The 17706-nt window shown below is 38.1% G+C and overlaps 1 protein-coding gene across 2 annotated transcripts in view; it reads right to left on the bottom strand.

Annotated features, from left to right (window-relative positions):
* Window positions 1-17706, bottom strand: part of mast2 (microtubule associated serine/threonine kinase 2) — a 120522-nt gene that overhangs the window by 76129 nt on the left and 26687 nt on the right. For both annotated transcript variants that reach the window (XM_056751653.1, XM_056751654.1), the window contains exons 2-3: window positions 16094-16238; window positions 15347-15492 (exon numbers count right to left, since the gene is read on the bottom strand). In XM_056751653.1, coding sequence (XP_056607631.1) covers window positions 15347-15492; window positions 16094-16238 — 291 coding nt within the window. The remainder of the gene's footprint in view (window positions 1-15346; window positions 15493-16093; window positions 16239-17706) is intronic.

Genomic DNA, 17706 nt, shown 5'->3' with positions numbered 1-17706 from the left:
CTTATTGAGCAAAGATACATAACCGACAAAACAAAGTATGTGTGCCTTTGGTCAGGGTCCGCTGTGCTTTTAATAAACAAAATAGCTTTTAGTGCATGGACCATCAAGAAAGACAAGCAATAGTGTAGGAGTGAATCATAAAGCCGATGAAGATGTCATTTTATTGGATGCGTAATAGCTCTCTCTTAATTAAAACTCATCAATTAAGTGAGATGTACCTAAACCTCATAGATAAATCACAGTGCAAACTTAAACTCCCTCATGCTTATGCTATAACCCACAGCACATTTACATCTGCAGAAGCCTACCTAAGATTCTCTGCCTGTTCCTTAAGAGATGAACAATTCTGCACACCCAAGTTAAATTACCTGGACCAGAAAGGCAATGTAAATTATTTGCTGTTAGTTTTACAACAGCATAAAAACAAAATTACTGATTATTTCCTGAAATTACACCAGCCGGGACTGAGCATTAAAAAGACTCTTTTATCATGTCTCATTATAGGAGATGAAGCAGCACAACCAACTCTGTCATTTTGACATATTTCCCCTTCGCTTCACAGCTCTTCAGAGAAAACCTTCAGACATGCTTTTACTCTTTACCGCAAAAATAAAGTTGTGTTTTTCAAATGAAAACCTTGTCTCATTGTCTGGTTGTTCATGGTTATACTGGGCTCGTAAATGGTGCGAAATCTCAGCATTGAAAGTGTGAGACTCCACACCCCTGAGCTCCGTTGTAATAGCGGCAGTTCCTTTAACAAGTCTTTCCATAAGACGACTATTTCCCTCTACCAACACCAGATCTGCTTCTATAAACCTCAATTACACCAGTAGAAACTAAAACTGAGATCATCTTCAATTGCTTTGTTTATAGTCCGATATTGACAGTTTACAAAGACAGTTCTTGAGTTTATTTACACACTGTCTTATAGTGACGTTCAGAGAGACACAAGGCCAGCTGTTGTATTGACAGACCGTCTGAAGCTACAAGCAGGTTAATTAAAAGGGAGACGTGATCTCCCCCTGGTTGATCCAGACGTGACTCGATCAATCGCTGCACAAACTCAATAACTAATTTTCCAGGCCCCTCACATCCTGTCTGAGATCATCAGATCAAACTGGGAGAAGTCTGGAGACAAGGTTTATTATTTAAACCCATCTCTAAAACACATTGTACAATTGATGACCCTCAAACATGTCAACAAGAAAAAACATGGTTCGTAATATTTAAACAGACCTTGACTTTCTTTTTTATGTGTACAGAAATGATGTATAGGAAAATTAATAATGTTTGGAAATATAATGTATGATGTTATTTTATATGTAAAATGGTCTTCCACGAGTCTAAAGCCATGCTGAAATCAAGCATCAAACTTGGATATAACTAATTACAAACTAACAATTTTTAAATGATTAAAACTATGTCTTGTTAAAAGCAGGGTGTCCGATTTCTCTTAGGCATTGATGATGTTCAAATCACCAAAACAAACACACCCCAAACCCTATCTTCTGTTTCGTCAGCACTCAGCTTGGCTAATGTCCGTCCAGTGCAATGTGCACCTTACTGCTGATTGGCTACAAGGTTGTTTTGGTACTCGGCCCAACTCCGTTGTATAAAGCGTAATTCGGAAATCGGTTACCCCGCCTTTAATAAAATGCAATAAGGGGCCAGTTGCGTAAACTGCGTCTTAACAACTATTTTCACAGATTAGCAATTAGTTTGGACCAATCAGTCTTTCTTTTAACATTTCAATTAGACCAATCTACCTTTTTATGAAACTGACTTTAAGAAGTTATGACCAGTCTGGAAGAAAAAAATGAGATGACTAACTTGTAAGACTAGTCTAAGTATTTTATATCACCGGCCCAAGATGTCATTGATGATTTAATCTTTTGTTACATAAGATACTCTTGAGATCTTTTGACATCTATAGCTTCATCCGTGTAGATACATTTGCCTGCATTTAAAGAGCAACAAATTAGATTTATTCTTGCAATATACTTTTTTACATTTATGTGTCAACAGACTTTGTATATATGCTCTTAAAAAGGTGTTTCACGATGCCATAGAACAACTTTTGCCTGAATGGCTCCATAAAGAACCTTTAACATACTGATAACCTTTTTTTCTTTCACAAAAGGCTGTGAAGAACTTTGGGAACTGTAACTATGCACATAAATATACATTTACATTTAGTCATTTTGCAGACGCTTTTATCCAAAGCGACTTACAGTGCACTTATTACAGGGACAATCCCCCTGGAGCAACATGGAGTAAAGTGTCTTGCTCAAGGACACACTGGTGGTGGCTGCTGGGATCGAACCAGCAACCTTTGATTTACCAGTTCAGTGGTTTATCCCACTAGACCACCATCTCACATATAGACTTTAAGAGTGTACTGCAAGCAATCAGAGTCCAAACTAAAGACCATCACATTCACTATATGTTTTACATTCACCGCAGCAGACCTCTGGCATGTTAAGCAGTATTGAGCAGATTTATTTCACTCCAGTGAACACGACTCGTAAACCAACTAAAATCTGATATTTTTCAAGCATTTTTCAATGTCGCGGTAAGCTGTTTCCCCATCTAATTTACAGTCATTTCAAGTTACTGTCTATCAGTCCTGAGAAAAAATATCTACCTTAATTTGATTTCATCTAGACGAAACTGAAGTATGTAAATGACAACATTGACATTAAGTCAGGGCTGGATGCAGCTGACACACCGTGGATTCAATCTGTTTAAATAAATAAAGCCGACCCTCGAAACAAGTCAAATCTTGCTATTGACCGTCACTGAGAGTGACACAAGGGGTACAGAAAGAAAATAAAATGGAAATGCGAATCAATTCACAAAGAGACAACATTCATAACAGACCGGACAGTTTCCACGGCAACCTCACGTGGCTCTTCTCCATGGCGGGTGCTGGCTGAAGAAACAGATCTGATCTATGAGTGAAATGGCATTCATGTGGAGTTGACCTCGAATAAGCACCTGAAGCCAAAGCACAGCCAGTCACAGATAAATGACAAGCCACAGAAAGTGTGTGTGTGTGAGGAGCTGATTTTATTGTCACTGAGAAGAGTAATGCTTTGTAGGAATAGCTCTCCGAAAAATGAAATTTTTGCTATAAAATAAACAAAAGATGAGCTGTTCCTGGCTCTGTAATGGTACTGAATAGTAACCATATTTTTGAAGCTCCAAAAAGGGGATATATCCAATCATAAAACGATGAATACAATTCATATTTTGAGCTTATAGGTTGTGTAAGAATTTGACCATATATGGATAAGAAGACTACACCCATAATGGCGGCACGCAGGCTCAACGACTTTCAACACGAATCCCATTGGTTCGGAGACATCCAAGAATGTAAGCGATTCGACAATGAGATACGCAGAGCCATCGCGCCGCCATTACAATTGTAGTTTTATCATGTAATTTGTAGTTTTTCTTAACATCCATATTTGGATGATTGTTTATTCATCTAAACTCAACCATTTCGATGCTAACCAGCCTGTCTCACTCTACCCTTCATCTACAGCATATCAATAAAGGGTTTCCTTCATATTTGTAGAAACAATGGACCTAGAAGACCAACAAAATTCACAGTAGATAGAACCAAGCTTGAGACAGATCTAAGAGTTAGGGTGACAATACCAATAGAATAACAATAAAGATGTTGGTCTTCCTCCAGTACCTAGACAGTAAAGTCATTCACCCAGCCAATGGCTAAACCAACCCACTTTTTTGTGTGTGAAAAATGTGTCTGTTTATCACATGCTAAAGGATATATACTGTACATATTTATAACCTGCATGTATTGTATACAACCAGACACAAACCATACTGCCATACTCTTACATGAATGTGAACAAAACATACGCAGTACACAAAGTAACATATATTAAATGAGTAGTAAATACACAAACCATGGCATACACAGATCCTTCAACAGATGGGTTGTGTGCGTCTGTATGAAATGAGATCAGCAGGTTAGCTGAAACAGACATTGGTTCTTGCCTTAAGGCAAAGATGCAGTCCACCACTGACAGCAATTAAATTCCCTCCCTGAACACCCAGCTAATGCATTTTAAACCAAGCTCTTCCTCTCCTTAAAACAAACATATAAAGCACAATATTAGAGAGCATCAACACTTTATATAACCCTTAATTTAATTGATCTGCACACTAATTGAAGCTCATACACTAAATACATGAATACAAAATAAAAAGCTTGTAAAAGGCTGAAATGCACGACAACAAAACTGGGGTGAGGGAAAGAGAACATCCATTCACGGTCTATTGGAATATAAAGGCTCGTAGCACCTCTTAAACCTCTTGAGAGGAAATATATTTCTATCTCAGATCTAATTTCAAACCTGACAAAACAAGGCACCCCAAGACCCAACACCTCGTCTTGAGATAAGGCGAGTATGGTATTTAGGCTGGTGTGAAATCATAGTCTCATTATTGCAGTCAGGACATTAAACTGAAGTATGGAAAGAGATGCATCAGTCCTTAAAATGTATCTTAGGGAACGAAAAGTCTGACAGAATCAACACTTTATTATAACCATCAACCTTTTTCTAACCGCTCAAACAGGAACACATCTGAATTTAAACAACACTTCACATTTTAAACTTTGGAAGACACATGCTTGATCTGCACTTGCTGGTGCTAGAGATATGAATTACATCTCAAATCTGGCCACTTGTTGAGGAGATGTACGTTATCGCATTTCTAGACCATCAATTCAACGATTTTAGATTCATAGCCTTTGCACAGGTAAGCAGCATGTTTCACCGGGAAACGTAAAAATTGTGTTAAATCTGAAGTGTGTGATTTCTGGAAAGTGCCAACCAACAGAAAACAATAATAATAAAAGATACCTGCCAACAGAATCTGTATCTTCCATTTCAACCTCTCCATCACCATTGTCCAGACCAAATAGGCTTCAAAGGATGTCAGGGACAAGATTGTAGACCTGCATAAACCTTGAATAGGCTACAGACACAAGCTTGCTGAGAGGGAGACAACTGTTTGTGTGATTATTTGGAAAAAGAAGAAAAGCTAAATCTTCAATCAATTGCCCTGGTCTGGAGCTCCCTGCACGATTTCCCCAATGGAGTAAAGATGATCATGAGAAAGGTTAAAGATCAGCCCAGAACTACACGGAAAAAGCTTGTTAATGATTTCAAGACAGTTGGGACCACAGTTAGCAAGCAAACCATTGGTAACACACTATGCCAAAATAGTTTGAAATCCTGAAGTACACCGCAAGGTCCCCATGCCCAAGAAGGCCAGCCTGGCTCGTCTGAAGTTTGACAATGAACATAAAAATGATTCAGAAAAAGATTTGGTGCTGTGGGACCAAAATTGATTCCTGTTTTTGGAGGGAGAAAAATGCTGACTATGACCCCAATTACACCATCCCTACAGAGAAGCATAGTGTTGAAACCATTATGCTTTAGTGCTTTTTCTCTGCTACAGTTACAAGATGACTTAACTGCATTGGAGGCTGAGGGACGGGCCCATGAACCATAAAACCTTGGACGAGAACCTCCTCCCCTTAACTAGATAACTGAAGATGGGTCGTGGATGTGCCTTTAACATGACAAAACATATTGCCAAGGTAACCAAAGAGTGGCTTAAGGAGAAGCACATTAAATGTCATAGCCTGTCTCTAGACCCTAGTCCTACAGAAAATCTGTGAAGGAGGCTAAAACTCCAATATGCTGAGCGACAGCCAAGACACCTTAAAGATTTACAGAGGAGTGGACTAAAATGTATCCTGACACATGTGCAAACCTGGTAACCAACTATAAGAAATGTCTTACCTCTGTGCTTGCCAACATGGTTTTCTCCACCAAGTACAAAGTTATGTTTTGCTCGAAGAAGATATTTCACTGACTGAAATGCAAATCAATTTATAACCTTTATATAACATTTCCCCCCTGATTTTTTATATTCGGTGTTTGTCTCTATCAGTTCAAATAAACCAACATAAAAATTATAGAACCATTATTTCTTTGTAAGCAGGCAAACTTACAAAATCAGCAGGGGATCAAATTATTATTTCCCTCACTGTATATAGACAATGGATAGGTTATATGCAGAGGACACATTTCTAGTATGGGTTACCATACATTGACAAATACTCACACTTTCACTTTTCATATATATATATATATATATATATATACATTGTATTATTATGCTTACCTATCCAAACAGAAGTATGCAAGTCAGGCTCAAACACAAAGAACGAAAAAAAGCCCATGAAACTGAAGCCCAACATTTGTAATTACAGGCACCTGCAGAAAACACGAAGCCGACTTCACAGTGAAAGCATCAAAGTCTCTGCACTCACTTAACTTCAATCCAGAGAGAGGAACTGGTTTCCTTTAGAAATGTGAGTCACACAAGTCTTCCATCAGCTCAGAGTCCAGGAGGAATCGGCATGGGAATAAGCGAAATAAGAAAAGAGAGGCGACCAAAACAAAACGAAAACCCCGTCAGCCAATTATTTCTGGAAAATTAGTTGCCGGCAGCAAAGAGCAACACTGTGCAGTGTTTATTGACTCTGTGCTCCAAATGTGCGCTGATCTCAGGCAGAAGTGTTTAATTTTTCATATGCATCTTAATTGCTATCTGGACTCAGTCAACCAGAATCTCACCGTGGGGAGAGGAAGAAAACAAAAGGGCTGGGAGATACCGGGGTAATTAACTAAATTTGGATCGGTTCATTTGAAGAGAACGCATCCGGTGTAGCTTGCCGGCCTCAATCTTACCTCTTTGAATTCATTCAACAAAATGAGGGTAACTGGTCATAACAGACGTAAAAAGCCTGGAATATTAATGGCTCTCGGTTTTCAGAAGCGGCTCATAATTATTAGGTCCACAGCGGTCATTACAGTGAAAGAACTCGTCACATTCTGCCCAATTAAAGTTTGAATCCTTCCTCAGCCGGAGTTTTAAAAGGTCACAGCTTTGACAAATGAGGATGAGAACAACTTCAACAATGTTAAAGAAAAAACAGAACGATGAATGTGAAGACAGCAGAGACTGTGGGGAAATGAGGAGGAGGTATGAAATGAAGCACATTTTTTGACACCAAGAAAAATAGGCCGTTTTACAATTCACTTTTTACTCTGAAGGTCAACTAATGTGCATTTTCAAAATGGTTGCTTAAAAGGGATGTCTTGAGACTTGAGAACAGGATTTTATGAGGACATTGTGGTGAATAAACAAACAAACCATGAGATGCATAAATAAACCATCCATTATGAATCTGAGAATAAAATACTCCAAGGACCCCAAGATGAAGAGTTGGTGCTGTTAGTGATGGTCATGGTCCAAATCATTTCCTGAACATTAAAATGTCAAAATATACAAAGAGTGGGGACACTTTGCAGTATATTAATTATGTGACAGAAGTGTGTGAAGCGTGCGGTATTTAGGTCAAGCTTTAGAGAATGAAGTCAGAACAGCACGCAAAACAGTAGGATGGCTTTCCAAGCGTTGACACCAAAGGACTGTGTGGGTCATGGGATAAAGTCATAGCTATTTAATTCCCATCTAATCTTTACTTCCAAAAATAGCACATCACAGTGTCTAACGGTTGTACGTTTTTCTATTTAAAAAAGTGGCAGAATAGAAAAACAAACTCTTTCATAAGAGACTTAACATTAGTATCCATCATAAATGACAACTCAATGAAAAGACAACTGCAGATTGTACAAAAATGCTGGGCTGTGAACCCATAGTTGCGTATAGGAGAGCGCAGTTATAACCCAACAACTGGTTTTATGCATATTTCTCCTAAAAATGGGTTGAAACATTGCAAGATTTTATGAGAATGTGTCATTTTAGGACAACTGGCCTCTATAAGGAAAAACAGGAGAACAACCAACTAATGCCCATATTATTGATAATTTCATACCAGCACTACTATAAACATTTAAGACTCATTGGCTTCACACTTAAAGCATTGAAAATAAAGATACTCTTAGAAAAAATGGTGGGTTGTTTCTGGGTTGGGTGAAATGAATAAACCCATGGGTAACAATGTAGAAAATTGCTATCCTATTTAATCTTAATGGTGGGTTTTGTCCATACTGATCCATACATATTTTCTGTCCAGATCGCACGGCAACAAAAACGCTTGAGACTCAATTGATTTACGTAAGATACTTAATACCAATTAGTCAAATCCTTCAGGAAAACAATTTTTATCATCCCTGTCTAAAATGCACTGGCTTACATTCACATCTACGTTTGAGTGCTCAGACTACGTTTAATAACAGCAGCATGTACCCCCGTAAATGGATAATGTTCAGTTAGGCAGGTTTTTCTAAGAGCTCCACCTCTTACATAAGACACTGCAGTCCCACATTTAGAATTCTTGACATTTATCTCCCCGAGCAGGCCACATCGCAACCCTCTTCAACCCTAAATGCATTCTGCTGTTTATAGGCTAAGTGTATTTATCCAAAGTTTCTGATCCTAAGCAAAACCAAGGACATCCAGGTCTTCTTTTCAGATATGAATAATGGATGTGTTCTGCTGGCTGGACAGTTGGAGTTATTGAGGGCAGTAAGAAAAACATTGTGTTGTGAAGATGCACTTTGTCTTTCTATCTCTCCTGCTCGGTGGTTGCTGAATTCTAACCCTTACAGAGAAAGAGTGAGCCATCGCTCCCTGTGCTGCCAATGTTGATGGGGACTGAAGAGTTTAGATTTTTTCTTTTGGCAATTAGGATTTTAGAAGTGAAAGGACACCCTGACTCTCTTACCTACAGCTTAAATTATGAATTTTTGTAAAATTTAATGTGACATTTCATTATAAGCCAACCGTGTAAAATATGATGAGAAAAGATTGTTAAATGATTTTCTGAATCAGTGGTTTGGATGAAATATTGCAAATTGCAAATAATACATTTATGTTATAATCAAAAAACAACAAAAAAAAAACATTGAAACATTGGTAAAACTGAAAAGTCTAGTTCACCCAAAAACTAAAATTATTAACCCTGTTCCAAACCTGTATAAATGTCATTGTCCTGATGAACACAAAAAAATATTTGGAAGAATGGTTTTTACCAAACTGCTCTGGGGCACTATAGCCTACCATAGTAGGGTACTATATCAATGGTGCTTCAGAACTGTTCGGTTTCACACATTCTGTTATTAAAAAAGATTTTAAAAAATCTGCATGTTTGAAACAACTTGAGGGTAAGTCAATGATGAAAGAATTTTTATTTTTTGGTAAACTATCCCTTTAACCTGGCATGATAGCAATATAGAACATCTGCAAGACAGATGCAAGAAAGATTAAAAAGTTTTTTGTACTATATGAGTATCAAGAGACCCATTCAAAAAATAAAAAATACAAATAAGGTAACAAAAAAATACATTTCAAAGTTTGATTTAAAAAAAGGTTGCTTTTATTGTGGGTAATTTCGGTATGATGTTGGATCACCACAAACCACTCAAAGTAAAGAGTCCAAAAGCAAAACCAGATAAACCAAAACGTCGTCGCTATCTTTTGCTTGAAATTGTACAAGTACAGCTTGTCCGTGAAACACGGTGTGAACATACAAAGAACACTGCCTTGATTTAGATAAGATACAGAAAAAAATGATCTTCAAGGTACACTGCAAAATTCTGGTTCATTACTTTGTGCCACATATCGGTTGGCACATTGCAGAGAACATCAGATTAAGAGCCTTAAAACATAAACAGCAGGTGCATTTCACAAAGCAACAAGAGCATTAAGGATTGAAACCAGATAGGGTAAATGGGAAAAAAAAGCTAACAGCACAATTACACAGACAGGATAACAACAGACCTCAGCAGCCCCTGCCATAAGTGCTATAAACACCTTGGTTTGGTTAGCAGCACAGTGGAGAGTCTTTCAAGCAGTTATTCATTATTGCCTTTTGCATATTTAATCCAGAACACAGTCCCTCACTTTACTTGTTTGCAGCCTCATGTAACAATGATAGGAGATGAGCGAATACGCTGTTCTAATGTTTTGTCTCTTTTTGAAATAAAGAGGTCAAACGAGTCTTTTTACAGAATGGAAACCGATTTCATTAGAGAAGTGACAAAGGATTGACTTTATATTTATGAGAGGCATATCTACTTATATGGGCCTCAGACAGCCTATAAAAGCTCCATTAACCACACTAAAGACCAGAATCCCTGAGAGAGGAAACCAAATCACCGTTTAAAATATACAACCAGTGCATAACTTATACATCTGATACCTTTCTATGAAGGCACTTTAACTGGGAAGCACAATGAGAATGTTCAATTTATCTTTTCTGTTTTATTTTAAAAAAATATAGTTTTAGAATTTGGTAGCAGCTGTTTAATCTTAATGTAATATTTGAAAGCTAGTACGTCAATAATATAACCACGAAGAAAACGTTGCCTACAGCAATAACACGAGCTTTCCTTTCTGCCCGTCTATATGCAAATATTATGCAAATTGCAGGGTATGTAAATGCCACTGTTGCCAGACTCTAGAAAAACGCAAAAAAACGTTGTTTCTTCTTTCCTTGATGTGTGCATTTAACGGACCTGAACTGACCGAAATGACGTGTGGATACACAGAAGACTGTAGAACTGCAGTATCAGCAAATCACTTTTGTCAGATTTCTTCGATGTCAACGCAGTTTCTTAGCTTAGGTCTCTACAGTCTCTAATGTATAAAACTGTGCTCTGTATAGTTTCAAATTGGAATAAATACAAACTTACTATTTACATTTCCTGTATAAAATGTGAGTGTTGTTTGCCTTTGAAATACAAATCTGATCACTTCTGTAAATCTGCTTGTTAATATCCCTATAAGCAATTAACAGGAATTCCTCTCCTGGCAAGAATGCCAATTCGAGCCCAACAACACCACGCCACTTCAAGTGAACTTTTGACATAACCATAAACCTTATGAAAACTGATCAGATGCATCACTTTGCATAATCAGCAGTGGGTTGAATCACACAAATGTTATTATACGCCTAAAAAAAAAATGGTATAATTAATAATTGTGCCAGCCTGAAACACACACACACACACACACACACACACACAGTTCCACGCCTCTAGTTGAAAGGTAAACACCATCTGCCTGTCCGGCATGGTTCCCCTTAAAACATCCCATCCCCTATTCTGTGTCTCCCTCACACCTCATACAATAAAGACCCACAGGAACAGTTCACCTAAGATGTAAGGATTTTGAACTACATCACCACAGGTTAAACCACCCTGGGTCATTTTCACAGGCCTCTATCATGCTGTTGTGCCTATGAGAATAACACCTTACTTGGCTTGGGGGTATGAAGGTATACATATGCGATTTGGGGTATATAGCATAGACATATGTTGTCATAGAAATAATGATAACATAGCATGATAACATAGCAATGAAGAATTGCAAAGTATCAAACTTAACTAAAATGTCTAAAAAAAAACTTGTAAGTGGACCCTGAACCACATACGAGTCATAAGTAGCACATATATTTGTAGCAATAGCCGAAAGGCATTATATGGGTCAAAATAATAAATGTTTCTTTTATGCCAAAAATCATTAGGATATCAAGTAAAGATCAAACACAGATATTTTGTAAATTTCGTACTGTAAATATATCAAAACTTTATTTATCTTTATCTGACCCTATGTGAAAAAGCCATGCCACAGCATTTCAATTGGATTTACGTTGGGACTTTGAGTAGGCCACTCCAAAACCTTTATTTTTATTTTTTTAGCCATTCAGAGGTGGAATTGCTGGTGTGTTTTGGATCATGGTCCTGCTGCATAACCCAAGTGCATTTAAGCTTGAGGTCACAAACCGATGGCCGGACATTGTCTTTTAGGATTTTCTGGTAGAGCGCAGAATTCATGGTTCCATCAGTTATGGCCAGTTGTCCAGGTCCTGAAGCTGCAAACCAGCCCCAGACCATCACCATACATCCCCCATGTTTGATTGTTGGTATGATGCTCCATTTTGAATACTGTGTTAGTTTTATGCCGGATGTAACGGGACGCACACCTTACGAAACGTTCAACCTTTGTCTCATCAGTCCACAGAATATTTGCCCAAAAGTTTTGGAGATTTTGGAAGTTTTTTAGCAAATGTGAGACAAGCCTTTCTGTTTTTTTTCATCAGCAGTGGTTTTCGCCTCGGAACTCGGAACACTTGGATGCCATTTTTGCACAGTCTCTTTCTTATTGTAGAATCATGAACACTGAACTTAACTGAAGCAAGAGAGGCCTGCAGTTCTTTAGATGTTGTTTTTGATCTTTTATGACCTCCTGGACGAGTCATCGTTGTGCTCTTTAAGTAATTTTGTTTGTTAGGCCGGCCACTCCTGGGACGGTTTACCACTTTTCCATGCTTTCTCCATTTGTGGATAATGGCTCTAACTTTGGTTTGCTGGAGTCCCAAAGCCTTAGAAATGCCTTTGTAACCCTTTCTAGACTGATACATTTCAATTACTTTGTTTCTCATCTGTTCTTGAATTTCTTTAGATCGCGGCATGATGTGTTGCTATATGAGATCTTTTAGACTACTTCAGTTTTTCAGACGGGTTCTACTCAAGTGATTTCTTGATTTAACAGGTCTGGCATTATTTGGCTTGAGTGTGGCTAGTGAAATTTAAATCCCCAATTTAAAGTTAATTCATGATTTACGAAGGGGACAATTACTTTTTCACATAGGGTCAGAAATGTTTGGATTGTTTTTTAATAAAGAATATCATCATTTAAAAACTGCATTTTGTATTTACTCTGGTTTTCTTGGAGTAATATAAAATCAGTTTGAACATCTGAATCATTTTAAAGCGTGACAAATATGCAAAAAAAAAATAATCCGGAAGGGGGCAAATACTTTTTCACACCATTGTATATGGTATGTAAATAGTACAATGTGCTGTTATATATATAACTGTACTCATCCCGTAATGCAAGATATGAGTCGTACCATCCACCCCTATACATGCTTGTACTGTCACCATGAAGTATCTTCTATTCATTATATTCTAATACTTAATACCAGCATCTACCAAGAGTTCATTCGTTACAAAAATAATTTGTCTAAACAGTTCAGAATATTATATTTCCACAAGCTATTTCCTGGAAGCTGCCTTATATTGTATAGAATGTCATTTGTCAAACAAACTGCACACACATCTAAAAGAGTAATTTCCTTTTAAAATCTAGAATAGTGCTGCATCATGAGGAATATTATTTATAGGGGCAATCGCCGATGTGTTTATGAATTAATCATCGGCGGGTTATTTGTCACATAAAGCGATGATAAATTCAACAGGCGTGATAAATTCAACAGGCGATGATAAATTTAACAGGACTTGATATCAAACTTTCTCCCACTTTTCCCCAAACACTTAGAGTTACTGCTTTTTGATATATTGATGCGTGTCACTTAAACACGCTATATTATCCTGAACACAGGCATCTAGTGAAAAAATTTGTACTGTAAATTGCAGCCCTTCTCCATCTTTAATAACAGCAGACTATTACATCTTAATAACAGCATGCCGCCGTCTGCTGGCAGATAAAGCCCAGCAAATAAGCAGCAATTAGTGTGTCCACAGCTCCTCTTTCAGTATACAAGGCTTTTTTAAAGAGGATCTGCTTAAACGCTGGCATATTAATTAGCACTTTATTAGTACACTGCGCTTCACTGCTGTGCTGAGTACATTATTCATGCATAAACATAAGGGCTGAGATAATCATGTAGCTTCTGTGTAGTATTATAGCCATTTAAGAGTTGTACTGTTTAGTTCTACATCATTACACGGCTTAATGACTCTGCATTTGCAAGAAGTGGGCAATGCTGCCACCTGCTGGTTTGAAACAGTTGAGCATCACATATATTTTTTAGAATGAAACAAACCTACTAGGCAGGGTTTATTACCTAAACAACATATTACTATAAACACAGAGGATGCCTACCCGACGAACTAGTAAAACCTCAGACCTCCTTTCCTCTATTCATATTCTTGACTGCTTCGCCCTGCATACGGCAATTCAACTGTGCTGAAATGGTGGGATTATAACACCTATTCCTATTAAGTGAATCTAAGGGTCATTTCATTATTCTTGTAAAAACTAACCAAATTATACAACCTTTGTTCTTGTAAAAACTAACCAAATTATACATCGTAATGTAAAAAAGAAATTCCATATATTTGTGTTCGGTCCATGTTTCTTGGAACTTTCCCTGTGGAATTTTTCATTAAAGTATGTATTTCGAGATATACTATGCATAACTATTTACCACAATTTTGCCAAGCCTTTGTAGCTACCAAGAATTAGGAAAGATTATTCAGACCATGGTTATGGTTAAAGCATGCTACTAGTGGAGCCAGACCACTCATGGACGTTAAGTGTTTGACCACATTAGTGATGAAGCAAATCAGTTCCTTACTCAACCCGAACTGAGAATAATACAATTCTTTGTCATTAGGTGTCCATCATATCCTTGCAAACCCATGCCATACCAGCTTACCTTCTGAAAGCTACAACAGACATATTATTTTCTATCTAAAGGGTGTAGTACTAAGCATGGGCAGCAGATGTAGCTATGGCATAAGGCTTTATTCACCACAACAAAGCATTCAAACCATTGTTCAAAACATTCAAGTCAACATCTCGGCATAAAGCAGATTAAAGAGCTCTGATAAAGGTTACAGTATATTGCTGTAACTGAGAATAATCGAAGGCCTGTTTCTAGACCTGCATTTCTGACCTTGACATTATATTAGAAATTATTATTTGCATGATGACGAAGCAAATTTATAAATGAATCCATATAAAACACATTTCAAATCTCCAAAGAAAAGCTCAAAATATATATATTTTTTATCCAAAGGCACATGTTCTCCAAAGATTTTTAATAATAAAAGTGGATGAATTACAAATAAAATTGTTTCAAAGTTAAAATCCCTTCTTCAAGAAATTACTCTTTAAAACGGTCTGTAAAAGAAAATGTTTCTGAATCAACCTAAATTGAATGCATGACAACAAATACTATTATGACACAAATAGTGAAATGCAAAAAGATGTATAAACCTTAGCATCATTTTTTACTTTGCATATCTTTATCATTTTATAAAAGCTCAAAAATGACCTGGACATGTTCTTGACAGATTTAATGAAATTCGTTCGTACGTTGTGAGCAACTGATGATGCATCTTAGATGACGTGTCATACTTCATCACCATGTGGCAATTTCTGTCCATGTGGCATATTGCGCATTTGCATGCATTTGTGTTATATAGAGTGTGCCTGTGTGTTCTACACGTGTGCTCACCTGTCCTGCAGTAAGCGAGGGGGCAGACTGGCCAAAAGACTGGCTCCTCATGCGGACTAAGTTGTTTGGCTCTCCAGCGTGCTGCTGCCAGGCCAGCTGACTCACTCCACCATGCATGCTGCTGGACAGTGGCAGAAGCTGCTTTCCTGCAGAACACAGACTTAAGTGGTCAAGATGTGATCTGCACCTGTTTGCATATATGTCTGTGTTTTAAAAGAGTCGTATCAAAGCTATAGAGTCCCACTGCTAGTTCATCGGTTTACCTGTATAAAAAGATTATAAAAACACACCATTGTATTCACCAGTGCATGTAAGTGGAATAAAGCAAAAGCTAATTTCTTTCATCGACAGAGCGTTTTATTATGGCTCTGTTCCAGATTGCATTGCAGAACGTGTTGAGAATTCATCCTCACATTCAGCGGCATTATGGGCCGTTGACGTGTTATTGCAGCAATGTTAGAGCAAGAGACAACACAAAGTCTCAAGGCAAAATCATGCAAATTCACTTTCACTCTGTGATACTTAGATATTCTGGCAGAGACCTTTACCCACACACGCTCCTGTCGACAGATGTCTGCCAAGCAAATGACAATGGGTCACTATGCCAGCTGCAATGCTATTGTACTTTTTTGTATTGTCACTTTACAAATGTGGAATGCATTCACGTAACAACGCAGCTCATTCATTTAATTACAGTGCTGTACGTCACACCGGGCCAAATATGAGGGTGCGGTTGCATGTGCTCACCGGTGAGCATGCCGGCCATGCTGCTGCGGCGTGCTCTGCTGTCATCCTGACTGAGCTGTCGCTGCAGTTTGGTCTTTCCTGCGGCAGGAGAAAGGTCTGGGTTACTGAGCTTCCTGAACAGCAGGGGAGGTGGCGCCGGGAGATCCTGCAAAAACATACACAGATTAGAACTTTCCTTGTTTCAATGACAAACTCAAACACATTTGTTTTGAAAACATTGACAGAATTACAATGCTATTAAATGCCACACATGAGACTGCTGTAACTGCGGGGATATGAATCGGGTCAGGAGACCACAACCTGTGTCAAGCGTTGAACCCCTTGTTGGATAGAGAAATAACATCTGTCTTATATAATGTGCATACAGTACCTTATTAATGTGTTTACATAGACTGATATGGTTACATCACAATAACTATCCCACAGTCATTGGCTCAAGGGAACATAAGCTAATAAAACACACATGATAAATGCTCTTTGTTGCTTTGAATTTTAGGGGCCCCATCACAGACTCGGCTCAATGCAACGGCAAGTGTTTTTTTGCAAGTTTCAGCCGGATGCTGTTATCATTTTCACATCCTGCGCCACGTTGTGTAAATAGCAAATGGATTTGTGCCCATTTGTGCCCCCACGGGTGTGTCGGTCTGAAAACGAGGTGTGTTCAGGCGCATTGTTGGCTGTGCCATTGAACAACTAAAACCTGGTCTAAAGTCAACGGTGCAGTACTTTTTTTTGTTATTTAAAGCTTATATGTGGGTGCACAGCGCGCGTACATTTTGCTTATGACACACAGAGGAATGCACAGCAGCACACAAACATGCAAAATATTACAAATTGATCGATAACAATGCATGAGATTATTTTTGTGTAAATCAAGATTAAAATCCGGCTTGTCCTGTAGATGGTCTGCTTGCACGCTTTAACCTCTCGAAAGAGCAGATGTGTTTCTTTTCTGGAGGAGTCTCCAGTGTTTAATCCTTAGAATTCCGCCGTTTAAATAGCAAATCCGCCATGGCGCAGGTGCAACTGGCTCTTGAAGCCAATGTGAGATAACTCGCTTATTGGTTTATTGCATGTTTTGCCAAAAACACAACCATGACTCACTAAGAGAATAGGGACAACCATTTTAGATCCTTCACCTGGTGCGCCGACCATTTTCCCCATCGTTAAACTAGCAAAAATGGATTCGGACACGCCCTAAGTGCACCTGCGCCTTGCACTTTAGACCATGTCCCTATATTGTTAAAATAGGGCCCTAGGTGAACTAATTAAACTCACGTGTATGTATGTTAGCTATGAAACCATGTTAACTCCTTAATTTTTCACAAAAAGTATCACTGACCCAGAACCACAGTGAGCCACTCCAAGTTAGTGAATGGAATAATTAAAAAAGACAATACTGTACAGCTGTTTTATTACACCAAGACCACACTGTCGCACAAACACAATAAAATTGATTAAAAAAGTCTCTGCAGCGACTCCATCTGCGCTGTATCACTGCATCACACACAAACACATGTGAATAATTGATCTCTAAATGAACACTTTCTGCCAAGACACCTGCAGCTGTTACTTTGTTGGCCTGTATATTGCCACTATTAACAAATCACTGG

This window comes from Triplophysa dalaica, chromosome 6 (genome assembly GCF_015846415.1).
Source record: "Triplophysa dalaica isolate WHDGS20190420 chromosome 6, ASM1584641v1, whole genome shotgun sequence".
Taxonomy (NCBI): domain Eukaryota; kingdom Metazoa; phylum Chordata; class Actinopteri; order Cypriniformes; family Nemacheilidae; genus Triplophysa; species Triplophysa dalaica.
This window is presented reverse-complemented; position numbering and strand designations above follow the sequence as displayed.